Source organism: Beta vulgaris, chromosome 5 (assembly GCF_026745355.1).
Source record: "Beta vulgaris subsp. vulgaris cultivar EL10 chromosome 5, EL10.2, whole genome shotgun sequence".
Lineage (NCBI taxonomy): Eukaryota > Viridiplantae > Streptophyta > Magnoliopsida > Caryophyllales > Amaranthaceae > Beta > Beta vulgaris.
This window is the reverse complement of record NC_079206.1, coordinates 48,942,694-48,966,702: the sequence shown is the minus strand read 5'-3', so window position 1 is coordinate 48,966,702 and position 24,009 is coordinate 48,942,694. Positions and strand designations below refer to the sequence as shown.

Sequence of the window (24,009 nt, the reverse complement as noted above, 5' to 3'; positions counted from 1 at the left end):
TGAAACAATCACCCTCCTCAATTTCCACTAGGGTAATTTTGTTTTTCCCCACAATTTTGAATTGAAAAAACAAAAATCAACGTCGAAAACCGGCATAAGGTAGTTGTCAACGACAAAAGTGTAAAGTAAGGTAGTTTAGGACAATAATTTTTTATAAGGTAGTTTCTCACAAAAACTTGAAAGTTAAGGGTAGTTTGAGACAAGAAAAATCTTATTTAAACTATACAAATAATGACATGATTCTCATGTCCTTGTGTCATTTACTTAATGTCATATGAGTTCTTTTTACAAAAAATAATCGTTGCTTGGTTTATAAGTTACACAATAAATTATGGTGTAATCCTTAAAAAAATTGTGATAACAAAAAGCACTGTTCAGTTATTACCTTGTTAGTTTACCCAAACAGCATTACATTAATTTAATATCATAAATTTGTTATATGGTCTCTTCCAAAGATATAATGAAGTTAACAACGAATATATACTTTACCTGTTTCTTAGATATTGCTGGACATCTTGAATCTGAAGAATGCATTAATGAAGTTGATAAAAATGGCTTACGTCGGGAATCATCTGATTCAAATGAGGTAAATGTAACACAAGTTGCATATATACATCCATTATTTCATCTCAATTATGCCTTGTTCACTCCATAATTAATTCTTCTTTCGTTATAAACTATGAAAATTAGCAGGTGATGGTGGAGAAACACACATTGAAGAAGAATAGAAGAGGGAGGAAATTTAAAAGGATAATGATCCCAAAAAGAGGGAAAAATATATTTCATAACATGCCTTCATTTTATAACTTTCCTTGTAACTCCAACAATTCTCATCTCATGGAACAAGCAGCGGCATAATAAAATATTACAATAACGATTTCTTCTTAGGAAAGAGCTTCTAAATTTAGGGGTGAGAAAAAAGGGAGAAAGGGTGCTTTTTTTCCAATATTTTTTATATTTTCTTTTTGTGTGTAGGAGATGAGAAAGAAAGTATTATTAGCAAAATTTTCACTTAATTTCATGTTCGATAATCCGTTTGTAGGAAGTAAGTGCATATTTTGCTTGGATAAGCAGAAAATTATAATATATTCTCATCTTTGAGGTTCATATATATATATAAAAGAGTGTTCATCTAGAAACTAGTTTGGGTGGTGCATGTAAATTGTGAGCAATCCACACTTATGTAGAAGCTAGTTTCCGAGCATATACATGCTAATGAGATGCGGTTGATCCAAAATTAATGTAGAAGCCCTTGACTGATGCCGAGACTTGGTGTACAAGTTCATTAGATCAAATAATGTTATGTGATAAATAGTTTGTACTTTATTGACATTAATAATACTAATGGAGCATATAAGAGTATGATTGTTACTCGGATCTACATGATATAAGACTAGTAAATTATCAACATATCGATAGGGATCACAACTTTGTCAATGATTATTGCAGCGAAATTAAAATTCATTTATGGAGTAAAGCAAGCTCCTTGAGCATGATCTCGTATGATCTCATAGTTTGTTTGTGTTAATCTAATACTACTATATACTATTTCCGCTTTTTTAGATGCAATATCTTATTTTTTTTAATCCAGTCACCAAAAGCGCAGATATTGTATCTAAAAAGAAACAAAGGAAGAAATCTATCAGCATAAATCCTCTATAATATATCTTCTTCTCTATGTCAATTATATAAGCATGTACGCACATCGCTTGCGCCTTGAGTAATTATTTTGCTCATTTTGATGGAAATTATTGGAAAGCTTTTCCTTTTGATGGGTTATTGGACCTCGTATATATAGTTGGTTTATATGTGTTATATAGTTTGGGCTTAAGGCCTTTGTTATAAATTAGGATGTATATGAACTCTTTGTTTGACAGTGATACAAACAAACACAAATCATTAAACCCCTCTTAACTTGTCATGCTATCATCATCTCGAGCATTGGGCACAATGGAAGCATTCCCAACAACATGAGAGGAAGAACTACACGATTCTAAGGGGGAAATACGCACATTAGAAGGCACATGAGTCATAGGACCAACGTTGGTGGGAGTCCAATTCAATCAACAAGTAAAATGAGGGAGATGTGTAAGACGCCTTTGTATTGCCAAGGGGAGGGGAATTGGGCACAATGGAAGCATTCCCAACAACATGAGAGGAAGAACTACACGATTCTAAGGGGGAAATACGCATAGTAGAATGCACATGAGTCATAGGACCAACATTGGTGGGAGTCCAATCAACAAGTGAAATCAAGGGAGATGTGTAAGGCACATAAGAGGTGGAACCAACGAGAGAGCGATAAGGGAATTTATGTTCATGAAAGAAAACATGACGACTTATATAGAACTTGTTGGTAAGAGAATCTAGACAACGATAACCTCTATAATCCACATCATATCCAATAAAAACACATTGTTTTGACTTAGGTTGAATTTAATTGATTTTGGAATCTAGAAGCAAAGGAAAACACGCACAACCAAATGTTTTCAAAAATGAGTAGGAAGGAGGACGATGAATTTTTTTTTCAATAGGAGAAACACCCCCTAGAACCAAGATAGGTAACCTATTGATAGTATAAGCGGCAATGTATGAAGGATTAACCCAAAATTCATAGTGAATAAGTAGAGTACGAGCCATTTCAACTGTATGACGATGTTTGCTTTTATGGGGACATGACTTTTGAAATATAATACCATTGTAATGACAATACTGAAGAAGAGGGGAATTATCAAATTCCTGACCTCCATCACTTTGGAAAACTTTAATTCTACAATTGAATAAATTTTTCATCATCTTTTGAAAAACAAGGAATTGAGAGCGAGCATCTGATTTGCGACGTAAAGGATAAATCCATGGATATTGCGAGAAATCATCAACAAAAACAACACAATATTTTGATTCGACAAAATAGGAGATTGCCAAAGATCACTATGAATTTTATATAATGGATATGATGAAATATGTTCAACGGGTTCAAAAGGTAATCAATGGATTTTTCCTAATTTACACCCAACACAATCATCATGAAACTTAGAAGTACATGAGATAGACTCATCTGAACATAAAGATCCTCAAACTCTAGATGAATTATGACCAAGCCTAGCATGCCAAACTCCTTAGTAGCTAGCAAAGCAGGAGCAGAGAACTCATGGGTGACAAGGGTGGGTTGAATTGAATAGACACCTTGCTTACTGGATCCCCGAAGCAGAACCTCCCCCGTTGTCTTATCCTTAACAGAAATAAAATTATTATCAAAACACACAACACAATCATCTTTTTGACATAACTTGTTAACTGATAATAAATTATGCTTCAGACTAGGGACATGGCAAACAGAAGACAAAATGAGAGGACGACTTGAAGTTTTTAATGTCAATGTACCAACACTTTTAATCGGGAGAGAGGTACCATTTCCAACTATAATAGAACTTGACCCAGTGTAGGGAAGAATAGAAGAAAGCTTACCATCTTGAGGAGTCATGTGAGTTGCAGATCCGGAGTCCGGGTACCAAACTGAGTCATTTGCTTCACCACCAACAGACAGTGCAGCTAAGGCTCGAGTGACACTATCCGAGGAAGAAGGAACAAAGCTGTAATTGAATCTTTGAGGACAATAAGCATCTTGATGACCTAGAAACCAACAAATCCCCCAAGTATCGGAAGTACGGGTAGAGCTTAAATTGCAACTTGGCGAAGTATTCCTTGCTGAGTACAAACCATTAGTAATAGAATCAATGCAAGGCATACAAAAAAATGACAAGCCAGAATATTTACTCATACCATTTTGACGTCCCTGATTAGCATTGATGTTGTTATTACCAGAACCACGAGAATTGTTGTAACCATCAGTACCTCGATTGTTGTTATTGTGACCATTATTACCCCCTTTATTCTTGTTATTCTTCCCTTTATTTCCACCACCTGAATTATTCTTATTGGAAGAAGAAGAAGAACTGGAACTAGAGAACTAAATAACAACCAAGGCATGATGAAAAGATGAATCAGACCCATCCATGGAGCTTTTGAGACGTTGCACATGAAGCAGGAGCTTAGAACGCAATTTTCAAAGCTAAGGGGAAAACGGATAATGAAGCAAAGTGGTAACAATATGATCATACTCAGAATCACGATCGATACCAAAAAATGGTCTACTGAACTAAGTCTTGATTAGACACAGGTTGTCTGAATTACAGAAAGGGAATTAGCAATTACTTTGATCTCATGTAAATAACCATCCATAGAGTGAGATAGTCTTTTTAATATGAGACAAGCTTCCCTTTAACTCCATTGAACGAAGCATACTTGCATGCATAAAGCGAGACTATAACCGATTCCAAATATCCACAGAAGTGTGCAAATCATGAACATCAACAAAAGCATCGCGAGATAAAGTAGGAAAAAACCATGATTTTACTTGTTAATCATTACGAAGATATTCATAAAAGTGCACATTAGGAACATAATTACCATATTCATCAATTACAATTGAAGAAGGAATAGAAGCAGTACCATCAACAATGCCAAGTAATTGATGCGAAAGAAGTAGGTAAGTAATTTGAGTTTTTCATAGAAGATAATCTTTAGGAGAGAAGATAGTTATGGTTACCAAGTTTATGATATTAGGGACAGACAACTGGGGAAGACTAAAAGCCGACGAAGAGATGGAACTCGAGACCGTAGGTGTAATCGAGTTGTTGAACTGCAGCGCCGGTTGGTTGAAGCCATGCGAAAATAAAGGAGAGGGCCTTGTAGGCGTGCTGAAAGACGTCGTGGAGGAGGTGGCTGCAAAGAAAGAGACATGCACCAAAGGCTGAAGCCAGCATCGGCTATCAATATCACGGTGGCCGAAACCAATGACGCACGCGGTTGTTGTGTCGTGGAGGAGGCACCAGCGGAAGACGACGTGGCAGCAAGGGCAGCGTGCATGGTGGAGGACGGCAAGCCAAAGGAAGGAAACATGGAAGGAAAAAAAATAATATAACCTAGGCTGTAACTATGATAAGACTTATAAATTCTATAGGTATTATGTACAAATCCATATTTCTATGGTTTGACAGTACCTAACCTGGTCTCAGTTTTTTATCAATAGTTTAGAGGCTTGTGTAAGTCATGCAGAATTATGCTTCTCTATCAACATACATTGCTAGTTATGGAATGATTTTTTGCAGTTAAAAGAAGAAGAATGTGCGGTAAGGGGGAATAGAGGAATCAGATGAAGCAGGGAGAATGAGAGATAGAGGAAGAAGATGTAGAAGAGAGTAAAGACACTGTCGTGAAGTATTAATGTTTTCCTTTTTTTATAAAAGCTCATAAGGCGGACATCAAAGAGTCATAAGTTCTCTTATATAATAAAGATTTAGATTCATTATGGGGTTCATATTGCATTATATTTTGTAAGTTTTCACGTAAGGCGGACTCCTATTTTGTAAGTTTTCACGTTTTAGATGAATTTTACGTATTGGGAACACATTTAAAGTATAATTAGCCAAGTTTTGAGCATTTGGAAGAAGCTAAATTTATAAGAATCGTCATTTATATCTTTTCATGTGCTTGAGCCAAAATAATGCTTGAAAAATATTAAAAGAAATGTGGAAAAAGAATCATGTCTATTCTTCTGGCCATATTTTTCATTTGTGCTTATGAGAATTGAATAATTCGAGCAGCATTGAAAGCTAGACTTGAAGAGATATCCAACGACATGTTGCATAGCCTAAGGTAAATTTTGGTTTCAGAGATATGGGCTCCGCAAATTCATACCATTTTGTTGAAGGCTAGTACGATTGCGGGGATTAGTTCTTTCCGCTCATATAATGATTAATTTAACTTTTCTTATCTTTAATTGGCTTTTCTAGTCATATCAGGTTACTTAGTCTACTTTATATTAGGTTTCACTTCTTGTTAGAGTGAACTCTCTCATTATGTAGTTTTTGTTTCCTTCTCCTTTTCCTCTTTAGTTCTTTAGTTTTTAGACGTAGTGTTCCTTTTGAACTCCTCCTAATTTAAGTCATTGAGGTTTCGTTATGTCTGTCTCTTTCTTTAAGTTATTTTTTTAAATTACTTTTTCCTTTTTAGATCTAGGTTTTATTCTTTAATTCACGATTGAGTAGTTTTATTTCTATGTTTTGGGATCCATGTTCATATGTTATAAACCTTGATTGTTGTTATTGATGGTTTAATAAGTCATTGATATTTCTAATTGATTAGGTTTATTTAGTTAATCTTGCAATCTGATAAACAATTGTCTTGTTAAATCTTGCTAATAACAAGTCATAGATCGAAATATAGATAGCACTGCTTAGAGGCTTACTTACCTATAATTATCAAATCTGATTATGTAAGCAACCGTATTGCATATGTTGATTTGAGAAAAAGACTCGACCGTAGGATTAAGTCGTGCTCTAAATGTTAGACAAGTTGAATTATGATGGACTTTTTATTAGATTGTAAATAGAAGCATTGTGATAAATGTAATCATGTTGAACCATACCATAGTTTTTTTAGTTTGATTTTCACATATTATTAGTTTAAATCATTCACCTCATATTTGTGATTTTTTTTAGTTTCTCCATACATTAGAAGATAAATTAAAACGATAATCTTTCAGCAGATTGGACCCTACTAACCCTACTACATTGTCGATGTTTTGCTAGCATTATTTTTGATAGATGTACGACATCCTATCAGTTCTTGTATTTTACATTGAGAGATTTCATTGTGTTGTTCCTATTTTGAATCTTTTCATACATAATGGTTGGGGAAAATTACTGAAATAATTCTTAGGCCATTACCAGTCCTTAATAATTAGATCACATTTAAAATATCGACCAAATACCCATTCATAAAAATCAAGGACTGGTATAGTTCACCTTAAATTAAAGTCCAATTCTGTAAAATTAAGTCCACATAAAATAATGTAATGCCCCACAAATTCATAACCTTAAATACCAGCGAAAACTAAACTTAAGCCTGTGAATTACATACCCACTAATGACTATAGACTAAAATAGTAATTCAACTCTACAAATGTTCATTGTAAAATAATAATGGTCATTGCACTCATAATACAGAATATCCTAAATATCCCAAAGTTATACAAGGTCACTTCAACATAATCCATTATAATAGCACCCTTGCAACTGATCTGTCGTACCTAAAACTAGAAAAGAAAAACATCATGAGTCAAAGCTCAGTAACATACTAACTTAACATCGTAAATTCATTTGAATATATTTTAGTTGCAAAAGGAGAAGGAAGAATTTAGTCAAACCATTTCATAAACATACAACTTAAACTAGAAACTAAGAACCCTTTATGTTGTCATTGATCATTATCATCATTCATTAATACATTCATTATCAGATTACTTTCTTTGGTTACTTGGTGAGTATAACGGAAGGCAAAGCCACTAAGGACATAAAGTCCCCCTTCGAAAGGCGACATACAATACCATAGATAATAGTAGAAGGTAAAGCCACCGACGATATTTGTTCCCCATCAAAAGGTGGCATATAATGCCAATAGTAACAGAAGGAAGAGCCGTCGAGGATATTACCCCCTATCAGAAGGTAGCATAATGCCATTGTGAGGGTGCCATCGAGGACGTTGTCCCCCATTAGAAGGTGGCATTGCCGCCAGATAACATAATAACACGTGCAAGGCCTATAGAACATAATACTACCATAATGATTTTACAATGAATTATGATAATTTAAAGTACTTAAAAGATACTAAACATGATAAATTTTAAGCACTTTAAATTATCATAATTCATAGTAAAATCATTGCGGAAACGTCATCAAATCATCATACTTCTGATAACATCAAATCGTTTATGAATATTATTTACATAGCCAAACATTTCATATCCTGCATACCATAAAAGCATTATATAAAACATAGTTACAAGAGCAGTGCGGGTGTTAGCAGTAGATGTTACATGAAATTCTGCTTAGAAACTTTGATAGTAGGGGAAGGTTTGTAATATCCTTAATATATCCTTCTTAATATAGTCAGGAATTGTGATTTTGATAAATCTTCAGTTAATAAACCTTATGCCTTAGTATTAACTAGAGCTGATTAAAGTGAGTGATAGTCATATCACTAGTGGAAAAAAGCTTAAATGTCACAACAAGCTAGTGTCCCAAATAGGTTCAGTTTAGTCATTATTTTTGCGCGTAAAAAAAAAAGGTAAATTAACTGATTCGTTTGGATATTGAACCGGATCAGTTGACAAAAAGGATCTGGTCCTTTTTGTTAACTGATCTGATTTAGTAGCCCAGATCAGTTAATGGTCATATGTTAAATGCTAAAATCCATCTCAAAAAAATCAAGAGGCCCAAACTTCATGTGCATAAATAAAGGTGAATAACTCATCTTCCCCATTTCTTCCCTACTTTTCTCTCAAACCCTAATCTCCCTCCTCTTCCCACTCTCATCCTCCCTATTATCGTTGAAACCCTACTTCATTCTTTCTCTCATCTATTTTCTTTCCTTCTCCCCCCCCTCCCGAACAACATCTCCACCACCATTTCCTCCCATTAGTTAATCTCTCCTCTCTTCTATTCTCATCCTCACAAACCACCTCTCCTCTATCCTTTCCTCACTAATGCGAACAACCACCACTGCACAAATAACCACCATAATTTCCTCCCCATCAATTACTCCTCAATGTTCAATCGTCATTAACATGAACGAAAATACAAATCGCAACTACATCGAAGAACTCCGCTGAAATCTGAATTTGGATCTCCGACATCAAATTGCAACTACACCATCTTGTTCTTCGCCTCTCCGCTCAACCACTCGTCGTTGGTCATCGAACTCCGCTAAACCGCTATCTTCTTTGCGTTCATCGAAGAACTCCATTCAACCACTCGTTGCGGGAATTTCGGCTATTTGTAAAAAATTTCGTCTCTTTTAATTAGGGTTTTATTTTCGTCTTTTTCAATTAGTTTTTGTATTTTTTTTTCTACAAATTCTTTTAGTTCTTCCTTTTTATTTCGTCGTCTGTAATTGATTTATAGTAATATATTCGGTTTTTTCTCCATATACCCCTAACAAAATTTTTTTTGCACCATATACCCTTTCAACTTTTGAAATTCACCATATATCCCTCACTTTTGAAAAAAATACATCCATTTACCCTTAATGACTAATGACGTTAAACTCCATTTGTCATTAACCCCTAATCACCCTCTAATCCTACTTAATTAACCTAAATCTAACCCTAACCCTAACCCTAATACCCTAATCCCTAATCCCTAATACCCTAATACCCTAACCCTAACCCTAACCTCGTCCCCCACCCCCAATCCCACCCCCACCCTCACCCCCACCACTGCAGTCCCCCTCCCACCACCCCGAAGCCCCCCCTCCTCCACCACCCGTAGCACCGCAAACCCCTCCCCCTTCCGCCGCCCACAACACCTTTCGACACCCCAAAGCACCGCAAAAGTCTCTTACCTCCCTCACAAACTCGTGCAACCGGCCCTCCCCCTGCAAAATTGCGCAACCCCCATTCCCCTGCAAAATCGCGCAACCCTCTCGCCCTGTCAAGTTATCTTCTATCAATAGGTGACTGCAAGCTGAAATATGGCTTTTATCGAGGAGGTGCGAGGATGGTGCGACATTTTTGAGGGAGGTACGACGATGGTGTGAGGTTTTAGGGGTGGTGCGAGGGTGGTACGAAGGGTTTCCGGGGTGGTGCGAAGGTGATGTAACATTTTCAGGGTGGTGCGAGGATTTTTAGGGGAGGTGCAAGGGTTTTAAGGGTGGTGTGAGGGTGGTGCAACGGTTTCAGAGGTGATGTGAGGGTGGTGTGACGATTTCAGATGTGGTGTGAGGATGATACGCCAGTTTTAGAGGGGCTGTAGAGGTGGGAGGGGGAAGGGTTGGGGTTGGGGTTGGGGTTGGGGTTGGGTGGTTAGGGTTAAGGTTAGGGTTAAAAGGGGATTCGGGGTTAGGGTTAGGTCAGGTTAGGTTTAGGTTAGTTAAATTAGGGTTAGAGGGGGATCAAGGGTTAATCACTAACGGTGTTAGACTTCCGTTAGTCATAAGGGTAGGTTGAGGTATTTTTCAAAACGTCAGGGATATATGGCGAATTTGAAAAGTTGAAAGGGTATATGGTGCAAAAAAAATTTGTCAAGGGTATATGGTGAGAAAACTGTAATATATTATATTTTAATTTTGTTTCATTTTGTATTTTCGTAAATTCCGTGTGTTGTCAATTTTTATTTCGATTGTTGATTTCGTTTTAAATTTGTATAATATAATTTGTTGTTGTTTAAACTTGAAATGTTGTTATTAAAATGGTGTTGCCATTGTGAAATGTTACTGATGCTGTGAAATTTCGCTGTTGTTATAGGAATATGCATTTTTTAAAATCATTCCCACGCTTGATGGTCCGATTCTTTATTGAAAATCGTATTAGTTGACTATCCCAATCGATCCGGTCCAAAATCGGATCTGCAAGCCCGGATTGTGACTGGTTTTTTTTTTCCGGTAGTGCATGGTCCATTATGTCGTCATTATCTTGTGCTTAAAGTCACACTTATTACTTTAGGTCATGAAAAGGTCCATAATTAATAGTTATCATTTAAATTATACTTATTAAACTGACTTAATGATCATTAAACTAAATAACAACTTTTTGAACTTTGTTCTCCGTGGTATCCAGTTACTCTAGGCTCCATGGGCAGACCGAAGGGGTCGAAGAACTCAAAAAGTAACAGCTCGATGTTGAAGAAAGGTGGTCCGACATCAGTGGATGCTCGGAAAACTCGTTCCATGGATGAAGTATTAGGCGTTGGAGTTCTTGCAGTTCCAGACTATGTTTCGTCGGAGGAAGAAGGTGAGATTCTGTCGCCTAAATCTGAGTTAATTGATTTGCGAAAACAATCAGAGGATAATTACTTGTTTTTTGAATGGTTAAATGTAATCAATAGTGGAGCTAAATCTGGTCAAGCTGAGAATAAAATTGAAGGTGGATCGGTTAATGGGGTTTCTAGGTTCGTCTTGAATGTTAAGGAAAATGTGCAAGTAAATATGGAAAAGTAATGTTGATCAAACTTCTCATTACATTGATGGTGAGACCAACAATCCTGAAATTAGTTGGGATGATATTCAAGAAGAGGTGAACTATTGGGAATCTGCCGTTGTTTGTTACATTTTAGGGGCTAACCCTCCTCCACATGTAATTGAGGGTTTCTTGCGAAGAATTTAGGGGAAGAAGGAAAATTAACAAGATTGCGGGTATTGGGAATGGTATATATATGGTGCTTATGCAATCTGTTGATTCATAGATTAGCAAATTGGGTGAGGATTGACATTTCTTTGATGGAAAACCTCTAATTGTTCAAGAATGGCAGTCTGATGTGGAATGGAATAAGCAAAGCATGAGAAGGATTCCAATCTGGGTAGAATTGAATGGATTGGAATTCAAGTATTGGGGAGAGAAGAGTATGAGCAAGATAGTGGGCTCAATTAGCAAGTACCTTAAGGTTGATCAAGCCACTATGAACAGGGAGAAATTGTTGTATGTTAGAGTGCTGGTTGAGGTTGAAATTGACCAATATTTTTCGGATGTGGTTAAATTTAGAAATGAAAGGGATGTATTATGGAGCAACTACCTGTGCACTATGCTTGAAAGCCTATTGTTTGTTTGAATTGTCATGGGTATGGACATTCTCAAATAGAATGTATTAAAAAACAACATGCAATCAAGAGCAAGAAAGTGTGGAGGGTGAAGACTGCACCTGTTATGGAGGAAGCAAATGTAACCAGGGGCATTATTGTGCAGAAGGTGGGTGAGCAGAATTCTGATGTGCAATTAAATGCCAACGTCCCTGAGCAGGCACAACAAGGTGTTGAAAACCCTACTCTTGTCAAGAATAGATTTGATATTTTAAACTCTGCCACTATTGAGGACCTATTCTACAAGGTGAATTCTGAGGTGATACAGGGGTTAGAGGCCCCTAAAAGCAATGGATAACATCCTTGTGTGGAATGTTAGAGGGTTAAATAGGCAAGCTAAACAATTAGATGTTAAGAGATTCATCTCTATGCATAAAATTGGCCTGTTTAGCCTTCTAGAGACTATGGTAAAGATGTCCAAGATAGGGAAATCTTTACCAAAATCTATGCGCTAGCTGGTGTTTTACTGCTTATAATAGTGTTGCGGATTCTGGTAGGATAATTGTTGCTTGGTTGCCTAGTTCGTTTGATGTTTCAGTGGAGTTGATGACTGATCAGCTTGTTCATTGTAAAGTGAAGCCTAAAGGCCATGTTGCTGCTTTTATGTGCTCCTTTGTGTATGGGGTGAATGATAAAAAGGGGAGGGAATCTCTTTGGAAGTCACTGAGGGTGGTTAACACAGTCATGCCTTGGTTAGTGTTGGGGGATATAAATGTGGTGCTTAATACTGATGAGAGAATTGGGTCCACAGTTAGATGGCATGAAATTGAGGACTTCAGAGCTTGTGTGGAAACTTGTGAGTTGGAAGATATGAGGCAACAAGGAAGATTTTTTACGTGGACTAATAAACAAGAGGGAGCCAGTAGAGTTTTTCCAAAAATTGATAGAATAATGGTAAATGAGGCTTGGAAGCATCATTATGAAGAAGCAATGGTCACTTATTTGCCTAAGGGGGATTATGACCATTGCCCGGAGTTGGTGAGTTTGCAAAAAGCTCAATTGGGTAGGAAGCCATTTTGCTTTTTCAATATGTGGGTGCAGGCCCCAGACTTTAAAGAAGTTGTGACATCAGTGTGGCAGACCCTTATTGAAGGGTGTATGATGTTTAGAATAACTCAGAAGTTAAAACTTCTTAGAAGTGAACTCAAGAAGCTCAATCAAAGAGGCTTTTCTGATGTTCAAGCTAAGGCTAGTCAAGCATAAGGGCGAGTGATGGAGATCCGGGATCAGTTACATGCTTGCCCTAGAAATATTGATCTAGCTAGTGCAGAAAAAGAGGCTATGATGGAGTATAGGAAAGCTCATGAAGCTTATATGAGTTTCTTAAGGCAAAAAGCTAAAGAGAGGTGGATCAGTTCTGGTGATGATAATACCAAACTTTTTTACCAATCAATCAAGGCCAGGAGGGTTGAGAACAAAATTTATGCTATCCAGGATGGAAATGGGGACTGGGTGATCAGAGATGATCGTGATGAGAAAGTGAAAATTGCTTTTGTAGACTTTTACAAAGGTTTATTAGGCACTAAAATGCAGAATAGATGTTCTGTGAAGACCCAAGTGATTAATGAAGGGATGACTTTGACTGATGAGCAACAAAACTTACTCACTTGCAACTTCTCTGCTGAGGATGTGAAACAAGTTATGTTGTCAATTCCTAATGAGAATCCCCTGGGTTGGATGGATACAATAGCTACTTTTATAAGCAAAGTTGGGATATCATTGGAGCAGATTGAGGCTTGGTAGTGCGGTTAGCTAAAATCTGTTAATGCAACTTCCATCACCCTGATTCCTAAAGTTAAAAGTCCCACTAGTGTGAGTGATTTCAGACCAATCTCTTGTTGTTCTGTTGTGTATAAGTGTATCACTAAGTTGTTGTGTACAAAGTTAAAAAATCTATTACCTTGTCTGGTCTCTGAGACTTAAGGTACCTTTGTTTCGGGTAGAAGTATTCTTCACAACATCTTATTGTGTCAAGACATTATCAAGATGTATAGGAGTAGTCAAAAACAGAAGTGTTGTTTACTTAAGATTGACATTCAAAAGGCATATGATACTGTGAGTTGGGAATTCCTAGAGGAGATGATGTATGCCCTTAGGTTTCCTAAAACATTTGTGGAAATGGTTATGTTGTGTGTTACTAGCCCTACCTTTTCCTTGATGATAAATGGTTCTCCAACGGGTTTTTTTCACTCTAAAAGAGGTTTGAGGCAGGGGGATCCTATGTCCCCCCTCCTCTTTATGTTATGTATGAAATATTTGTCTAGAATGATGAAGTACATTGGGAAGCAGGCTGAGTTTGGTTATCATCCTAGATGTAAATCTTTAGGGGTCAATCATCTTTGTTTTGCTGATGATTTGATTCTCTTCAGCAAAAGGGATCATAAATCTATAACAATGAAACTTCAAGGGGTGGAGCTTTTTGCTGCAACTACAAGTTTGAAGGCTAGTAGAAGTAAATCTGCTTTCTATAGTTGTGGTATGGATCAAGGTGAGGTACAGAGGGTTTGTCAAAATTCAGGATTTATACATGGGGATCTACCCTTTAGGTGTTTGGGTGTCCCTATCTCTATTAAAAAGCTTACCTCTGCTGATTGTGAGAAGTTGGTGGAAAAGATGGTCAACAAGGTTAGAATATGGAGCACAAGGAATATTTCATTTGCTGGAAGGAGACAGTTGGTGAATTCTATGCTTCTAAGTATTTGTGTGTATTGGTCCCATATTATTCTACTGCCTAAGGCTGTGATTAAGCAAGTGACTGCTATATGTAGGGCCTTCTTATGTACAGGAACATGTCATAGCCCAAAGCCAAGGTATGTGAGTTGGGAAGAAGTGTGTAAGCCAAGGTGTAATGGTGGACTGGGTTTCAGGAACATTTTGATCTGGAATGCAGCAATATTGGGTAAGCAAGCTTGGAATATTGCAATAAAGGCTGATAATCTTTGGGTTAAATGGGTTCATACTATGTATATTAAGAACCAACAATGGAGTAACTATAGTGCTCCATGTTCAGCAAGTTAGGCTCTTAAATATATTTGTAAAGCTAGACAGGAGATTGTTAGCTGAACAGGTGGGAGCTGGCTTACCCACCCAAGCTACATCACTGCTAAAGTCTATAAGAGTATGATAGATCATGGGGAGAAGAACAACTGGAGCTAAATGATATGGGATCACCATAATGTCCCTAAACACACTTTCATTAGCTGGTTAACTATCCTGAGGAGACTGATGACTAGAGACAGGATGAAATTAATAGGGATTTCCCTAACAGACCAATGTGGTATTTGTGGGGATTGCAGGGAGACTCATGATCACATGTTTTTCGAGCGTGATTACAGCATGCAATGTTTGATCATAATGAAAGAATGGCTTGGCATTCAAGCTGCAATAGGGAATTTCCTTCAGCTGCTTAGATGGATTCAAAGGAGATGCAACAGTTGTAAGTTCAGGAAAATGGTGATGGTTGCAAGTTTAGAAGTAGCTATCTACCAAATATGGCAGGAAAGGAATAATTCTATATGGTATATGCAAATTCAAACTGTTAATAGAAGTGTACAGAATATCAAATATATTGTAAAGGCTCGAGTGAAAAGTAGATTGCCTTGGAAGATAAGCTCCATTGATTGTCAATGGTTTGCTGATTTGTAAGTGTTTGATGTAGTTGCTTACGTGCATGTTGCTCCTTAGGCTGTAATTGTTGTGCGTTTTATATACATACTTACTTACCAAAAAAAATGATCATTAAACTAATTATTGACATTTAGTCATATCTCTATTATATAGGTAAGGGGAGCAATGATGTCCTCTTTTGAAATGCCTATTTTGACCCCCTTTCCTTTTCTAAATTACAAAAGGAATGTCAAAATCAAAATCGGCACTAAAAAAAAAAACTACCAAAAATTAATTTACAACACACTCACAAATCACTTAAAAGAAGAAACTTTACAATTCACTCATACAATTGAGAAAATCACGTTATAAAAATCACGCAAATCACTCAAATAATCACGAAACTTTATTAAAACTTAAAATTAACATAGAAACTAAAACTAATAACCTAGAACGCCAATATATACAAAAATATTTACAAAAATATACATACAAATCACTATTCTCAAGAACCATTCACAATTAATGGTGGGTCATGATAAAAAATAGAGGTGTATTTGTAGTGAAATCAGAATTTAGAAGTTAGACAAGGAAAAAAATTATTTACTTTTTTTATAGTATTTTCTATATATAATGAAACTTTTACATATATTTGGACCTATCTTTTTCTATTATATAATAGCGATTAATTATTAAGGTAAAAAGGTTTATGTAAAATATCATTCAAGAATTAAAATATCTCTATTATATAAGGGAAGTGGGAGCTATGGTGTCCCCGAATGAAGAGACTATGTTATCCCCTTCCCATTCTAAATTACAAATTCACTTACAAATCAAAGGGGGGGGGGGGGGGTCAAACAAAAATACCAAAAAATATAATTATAACAATCACTCACAAGTCAACTAAAATCATAAAATTGCATAATTTAAGTTATGTAAATCACTAAAATGAGAAAACTTTACAAAAACTTAAAAATTCACTTACAAACTACAACCGATAAGAAAATTGACTCGAAATCAAAGTGTCCACTTTCTTTACAATTTATGAAGTACTGCACTTAATTAAAAAATCAACTAAAAAAATTATAAAATTAGAAATCATAAATAAATTCAATAAAATTTCTATTTTGTTCATAGAATTTAACTTTGTAAAGACTCCCTTGAAAAAAAGGACTTTCTCTCTACCTTGCCGATGGAACGCGCTACCATCTAGGTTTTCGCTCCGCCGCGGCGGCTTTACTCCTCAGCCATGGCCGAGGAGCTTTTAGAGACAATGTCAAGGTACGTATTGATGATGAAGAGGACTTAGTATTAGATGTGGTTGCCCTAAACTCGGGAGAAACGAACCAGATTTCCTTTTTGCTCCTCGGGCGTTTGTTAACTGATCGGTCATATAATGTCGAAGCTTTCAAGAGGACCATAACCACTGTATGGGCACCGATCCATGGGCTTGTGATTAGGGTTTTAAACCCTAATTTATATGCTTTCCAATTCTTCCATTGGAGAGATATGATGAAAGTATTAGAAGGGAGGCCTTAGTGTTTTGACAACATGTTAGTGCTTTTGAAGAAGGCGGATGGGGACGAACAACCCGAACAGGTAAACATCCAACACTATCCTTTCTGGGTGCGGATTAAAAACCTCCCCTTTAATTATCGTTCGAATATAATTGTTAAAAACCTGATTGGTAACATGGGGGAAATTCTGGAAATTGAGAAAGATGTATTAGGGTTTGGTAAGTACAGACGTGTGAAAGTTTTGCTTGACATAACTAAACCCTTACGTCGCAACCGTCGGTTAAAGGATAAGAATGGCAGAGAATTTCAAGTTGATTTTGCCTATGAAAGGCTCCCTTTCTTTTGCTTTGCTTGTGGGGTTATGGTACATGCTGAAAAGGACTGTCAAAATGTTGTTGAAGAACAAAAGCTTGAGAGACTGGGATGGAGTTTGAGTTTAAAAGCTACTCCTCGCAAAGGGAGAGCTAAAGAACTGGTAGAGGAAAATAAATATCGAGCATGTAAAAAGATCATTTTTACTTCTGAGGGCCATAAATCAGAAGCAGGTCAACTAAATTTATTCGGCTGTGAGAGTACAAAAACTGACCCCACTGTTGCTTGCTCCCCGGATCTAGAAAATTTTCCTTCAATTAATCCGGCTGTGTCGTGTAGTAGGGGAACCACTGTTGGTGATCCAAAGGTCCAATTTTTGGGGAATGTGACTGATGTAGCGTGTAAGCCTCCTGTGGTGGATGAGTATGCATTAAATGCTTCTTTAATGCCACATGTGGTGGAAAATAACAATGATGATTCCTCCTTTATTGTCCTTTTGCAGGACCCCACTTCTCAGCATGATAAATTTGTTTTTTCAAGTAGCAAAGGCAAAGCTGCTTCCAAGTCTCCTACTTGGAAAAGAATAGCACGTGGCCCCATGGAAGACAAAGGTTGATCAGCCCAAATGGATATGGATTCTGATGAGATATCTCTAAAAAGGCCCAATGATTTTTGTGAGATGGATTGTGATAAGGGAGATAGTGCTACGAAGCGTCTCAAGCTGAGTTCTACTCTCGATTCTGGATCCTTATTGTTGGCGGAGGTTGGCTGTGACCAACCCCGCCTCTCATTATAAGTACTTTGTGCTGGAACTGCCGAGGGATGGGCAATCCTTGGTCAGTTCGTCAACTCCGGAGATGGAATACTGCTCATGCCCCCGACATTCTCTTTCTGTCGGAAACCATGATAAAAAAGAGAAAGGTAGAAGGTTTGAAAATTCGGCTGGGCTTACAAAATGCTTTTGGTGTTCCTAGTATTGGTAGAGCAGGTGGTCTTTGCGTTTACTCGAACGATAACATCACTTTTTCTGTGGTATCTTTTTCTCAGCACCATATTTGTGGTGATGTAGTAGATGGTGATAATAATTGGCGTTTTGTGGGGGTGTATGGTTGGGCGAAGGAGGAAGAGAAGCACAGGACATGGACGCTCATTCGGCATCTTTGTAGTGAATCTCCTTTACCTATTCTGCTCGGAGGTGATTTTAATGAAATATTATGTTATGGTGAAAAGGAAGGTGGGGTGGATAGAGTTCGCAGAGAGATTGATAATTTTTTGGGCTGTTATTGATGATTTGTCTTTGCGGGATCTCGGATTCGTGGGCTCGTGGTACACTTGGGAGAGGGGTAAAGTTGAAGCTACGTGTATTCACGAACGCCTTGACCGGTTCCTTTGCACTCCTGCTTGGCTTGACTTGTATCCCTCTCATGTTGTTGAACATCTTGTGCGTTACAAATCTGACCATGCCCTTATTATTACAAGGCCCAAAAAGCCCAGTAGACCCCGTAGAAAGAATAGAGGTTTTCGGTTTGAAACCTCCTGGCTGCTTGATGATCAATGCGAGTCCGTGGTGAGGCAGGCCTGGGATGGTTCTGCTGGGCTAAATATCTCGGCCCGGTTGGAAGCAATGGCCCAGCAGCTTTTGGGCTGGAGCAAGGTGTCATTTACAAAACTGGATAAGCAGATAGTGCGTGTGGAGCGCCAACTGGGTCTGGCCCAGCAGCAGCCAGTCTCGGATTCTTCGTGTAAGGAGTGTAGTGAGCTGGAGAAAGCTTTGGACGACATCCATGAAAAGCAAGAGGCGTATTGGTACCTTCGGTCTCGGGTCTCTGAAGTTAAGGATGGAGATAGAAATACAAAATATTTTCACCATAAAGCTTCTCAACGGCGGAAACGCAATTCGTTGACTGGTTTATTTGATTCTTGTGGAGTTTGGCGAACGGAGGAGGATGATATTGAAAATATTTTTGAAGCCTACGTTAGCTCGATCTTTGAGTCCACAAGCCCTAGTGACTCGGCCATGCAACAAATCCTTCAGTATGTGCGTCCCATTGTGTCTGCAGAGTGTAACCAGAAGCTTTTGAAGCCTTTCACAAAGGACGAAATTTTTGCGACCCTTCAGCAAATGCACCCGTGCAAAGCCCCCGGCCCTGATGGTATGCATGTAATATTTTATCAGCGTTTTTGGCATATTATTGGTGATGATGTGACTACTTTTGTGAGTAATATTCTGCATGGTATTTCTTTGCCTTCTTGTATCAATAATACCAATATTCCTCTGATTCCAAAAGTAAAAGACCCAACTCAAGCTGCTGAATTCCGTCCTATAGCCCTGTGTAACGTGCTGTATAAACTGGTTTCTAAAGCTATTGTGATGCGTTTAAAGTCTTTCTTGCCTGATATTGTCTCTGAAAATCAAAGTGCTTTTGTGCCGGGGTGCTTGAAACTGATAATGCCCTCATTGCTATGGAAGTTTTTCACTCAATGAAGCATCGTCAGACGAGGGACTATAGCTATGAAGCTTGATATGAGTAAAGCTTACGACCGAGTTGAATGGGGATTTCTTAAGAAGCTTTTGCTCACCAAGGGTTTTGATGGGCGTTGGGTGAATCTGATAATGAACTGTGTCTCTTCTGTTTCCTACTCCTTCATCATCAATGGAGGAGTTTGTGGCTCTGTTACTCCTGGCCGAGGCCTCCGTCAGGGAGATCCTCTATCTCCTTATCTTTTCATCTTGATTGTTGATGCGTTCTCTAACATGATTCAGAGTAAGGTGCAGGAAAAACAGATTCATGGTCCTAAGGCTAGCCGTAGCGGGCCTGATATCTCTCATCTCCTTTTTGCTGATGACAACTTACTATTTACTAGAGCCACCCGTCAGGAATGCATTACTATAGTTGATATTATCAGCCAATATGAAGCAGCATCCGGGAAGAAAATTAATTATGAAAAGTCGGAGGTCTCTTTTAGTAGAGGTGTTTCTCTTGAGCAAAGGGAGGATTTGATGAGTATCTTAAACATGCGGCAGGTAGATAAGCACGAGAAGTATCTTGGTATCCCTTCTATTGCGGGCAGATCAAAGAAAGCTATTTTTGATTCTCTTCTTGATAGAATTTGGAAGAAACTCCAAGGTTGGAAGGAGAAATTACTTTCTAGAGCAGGCAAGGAAATTCTTCTTAAAGCGGTTATTCAGGCAATCCCAACCTATCTGATGGGTGTTTACAAATTTCCCGCTATGATTATTCAGAAGATTCATTCAGCCATGGCCCGATTTTGGTGGGGGAATAGTAGTGCCAGTAAGAAAGTCAACTGGAAGAGCCCGGGAATCTATGTGCACTTTGAAGTGTCTTGGCGGTATGGGCTTCAAAGATCTTAGTGTTTTTAATGATGCCCTTTTGGGTCGTCAAGCTTGGCGTTTGATTCGTGAGCCTCACTCTCTCTTTGGCTGTGTCATGAAGGCGAAATACTATCGTCATTGTGATTTTCTTGATGCTTCTCTTGGCTATTCTGGTAGCTACTAGGAAGAGCATTTGGAGTTCAAAAGCTTTAATTAAGGAAGGGTTGTTGTGGCGTGTGGGTGATGGGCGGCGTATTCATATTTGGGATGATCCGTGGTTACTTGATGATGATGGGCGCACCATCTCCTCTGCTAGCAATGATTCGGTTAATTTGGTCCATGATTTAATTGATGAGCGCACATTGGGTTGGAATTTGGATGTTATTGATGGCATATTTAATGAGCGGGACAAGAGATGTATTCTTGCACTTCCTCTTAGTGAGGTGGGTTTAAAAGATGAACTTACGTGGGCTTTTTCTAAGAATGGTCTCTACACTGTAAAAACGGCTATATGTTGGGTAAAGGTTGTAACCTTGATGATTTCCAGCAAGCTTGGGTGGACATTTTGAGTTATGAAGTAAGCCCAAAGGTGCGTCATTTTTTATGGAGATTATGTACTAACTCTCTTCCTACTCGTTCGCTGCTTAAATACCGTCATTTCATTGATGATGATTCTTTCCCTTGGGGTTGTGGGGAGGTTGAGACAGCAAGGCATGCCATCTTTGATTGCCCTCGTTTTGCCGAAGTTTGGAGTGAATGTGGCTGTGATGTTTTGCGGGCTGGCAATACAGATCTGAATATGTGTGAGTTGGTAGCGAGTTGGTAGCGAGTTGGCGTGAAGTGGAGAGTAAGGTGAAATTAAAGGGACTCTTCCTTGCTTTGTGTATTCGGGGGGACAGAAACCAACATGTTTTTAACAATAAATCCACGCCACACCATGTATTGGTTGCGCGAGTCCAGAGGCTTGTCGAGGAGCATGGCTCATATGCTAGGCGCATCTACCGGCCCTGGCTGCAGGTCAGTGTTCCTAGTCCTCGAAAATGGGTAGCTCCGACCGAGGGGGTTGTCAAGATCAATGTGGATGCCTCATTAGCTGTGGAAGGTTGGGTGGGCATTGGTGTTGTGGCTCGCAATCATGTTGGCAACATCCTCTTCTCGGCGTCCCAACGTAGTAGAGCCTTTTGGGCTCCTGAGCTTGCGGAGGCGAAGGCTGTTTCTATGGGGCTGAGGCTGGGTAAACGTTTCGGTTTTCGTGATGTTATTATTGAGTCGGATTGTCAAGTTGTTGTTAATCGTCTCTCCAAGAGTGTGCATTATTTGTCTGATTTAGATATTGTTCTCTCCGATATCCACTCTGCTAGTTTGCCTTTTCATTCTGTTAGATGGTCGCATGTAAAGCGCGATGGTAATTTCGTTGCTCACCATTTAGCTAAGTTAGTTCCTTTTGGTACTGAAAAAATTTGGGAGAACCATTGTCCTATGGAAGTGGCTCCTTATGTACTCATGGACAATTTATCCTTGGATTAATATACTAGCTGGATTTTCCCCTCAAAAAAAAAAAAAGTAAAAAAAAAAAACAAAAAGAATGGCGAGAGACTTAAGTGACAGAAACTAAACCAATCAAATTTTGCAACTAAAAACAATTATACTTCGTATGTCTAATGTTCAAATTTTGACTCTTATGTCTAAGAAAATCGAGTTTCCGTTTCGAAAAAAATTCAAGCACACATCGCGTGCAGAAAATTCTAGTTGTATTGATAAAGCAACTTAATTATTGACATTTAGTCATATTGTATTGATAAAGCAACTTAATTAAACATTATAAGTGGACTTGAGTAGGCGCATAGTTAATATTATTAAGTGAGCAAATATAAGTTTGAATTTTGTACATCATATAAAGTTCTAATATTAATATCAAAGTATTTAAGTGAAATTTTACCATTTTATAGGAAAATTCTAAATTACATAAGCATGAACATTATATTTAGTTTTAGGACAAGCAACACATATTTGATATTTTTTTTAAGGTAAGACACTAGTAGAATAAATGCTTATTGTTGCGGTAAAAAAGAGGCCTATTGCGACGGTTTTGGCCGCGCACCAATTAAGGGAGGCAGCAATAGGTAATTAATATATTGCTGCGGTTTTAAACCGCGGCAATATTTGAACATATTGTTGCGGTTTTAAACCGCGGCAATATTTGAGCATATTTATTGCTGCGGTTTTAAACCGCGGCAATATTTGAACATATTACTGCAGTTTTTAGGTAAAACCGCAGCAACATAATTATTTTATATCAGATTTATATTACACCTATTGCTGCGGTTCTTAGCCAAAACCGCAACAATAGGTACTGGTACAGGTAATTTTTTTTTTTTTTTTTGCATTTTGCCATCAAATTTGAAAAAAAAAGGTAAGAGAAAATAAAACATTACTCATTGAAATTAATGACAAAAAATTATTATACAAAATTCAAAAACATAAAAAAATACAAAAAGACAGATTGAAATATATTATTATAATATATTAAGGCAGATTATAAAAAAGTTAAAATTATAGTACCAAAAATAACAGATCTGAAAAAAATATAACAATTATCATAAAAAACACCCAACATAAGAATAGGAATGTAACTCCAACAAATAAGGAATAATATATACTACAACTATATTGAATATTATAAACACTAGATCTGAAAGTAATTTCGTACACAAATACTTGCAAAAAAATTATAATAACAACAATTACAAAAGTAACAACATTTACAAAATAACATCTCTTAAAAAAACAAAATAACAACAAACAGGAACGACGAGGAGAACGGCGAGCCGAAACGACGAAGGACTAGACTAGAACGGCGCACGAACGACGAACTGGTAGAACGGCGCATGAACGGCGCACGAACGACGAGTAGAACGGCGAACTGGAACGGCGCACGAACGACTGGAACGACGAAGGACTGCCGAACGACGAACGAACTGGAACGAAGACGGATTTGGTTTCGCCGGAACAAAACGACGACAGGAGGACTGACGAAGGACTAGATCTGATGTGGTTGGCTGGTTAAATCTGAGAGGAGAAAAAGAGATGCGTGAGAGGAGATTCGTGAGAGGAGAGAAGAGGTAGGAGGAGAAGAGGAGAGGAGAGGAGAGAGAGAGAGGCGTGAGAGGAGAGTGAGAGATGTGGGGGAGGCAGTTTTTTAGGGTTTAGTGAGAGAGGTGCGGTTTTTATATAATATTGGGTTTTATATTGCTGCGGTTTTTTATAGAAATCGCGGCAATACATTAAAATATTAATATTTTAATTTATTGCTGCGGTTTCTCTTAAAAACCGCAGCAATATATTAGGTCAAACAGTCAAAAATTTTCAAAAAAATTTCGCTAAAATTATATTGCTGCGGTTTTCGGCTAAAACCGCAGCAATATAGTTATTTATAATTTTCCTTTTCTTTTTACGTGATATATGCGTATTCTACTAGTCAGATGAAGTCCTTTGCAAGGAAAGGGGAAAATTGGGGATCTCTTCTTGCAAGGGGTGAGATTTGAT

At 37.8% G+C, this 24,009-nt stretch overlaps 2 protein-coding genes across 2 annotated transcripts in view; both read left to right on the top strand.

Annotated features, from left to right (window-relative positions):
• Window positions 1-1,290, top strand: part of LOC104893857 (uncharacterized) — a 6,407-nt gene extending 5,117 nt beyond the window's left edge. The window contains exons 2-3 of the mRNA XM_010679988.3: window positions 501-586; window positions 694-1,290. Of these exons, the coding sequence (XP_010678290.1) occupies window positions 501-586; window positions 694-858 (251 nt within the window). The 3' untranslated portion in view covers window positions 859-1,290. The remainder of the gene's footprint in view (window positions 1-500; window positions 587-693) is intronic.
• An 18,351-nt stretch (window positions 1,291-19,641) lies between these two features.
• LOC104893877 (uncharacterized) lies at window positions 19,642-21,990 on the top strand. Its single transcript, XM_057394757.1, has 4 exons — window positions 19,642-20,480; window positions 20,585-20,906; window positions 21,011-21,274; window positions 21,481-21,990. The coding sequence occupies exons 1-4, from the start codon at window positions 19,642-19,644 to the stop codon at window positions 21,988-21,990; spliced, it is 1,935 nt and encodes a 644-aa protein (XP_057250740.1).
• Window positions 21,991-24,009: the final 2,019 nt, after the last annotated feature.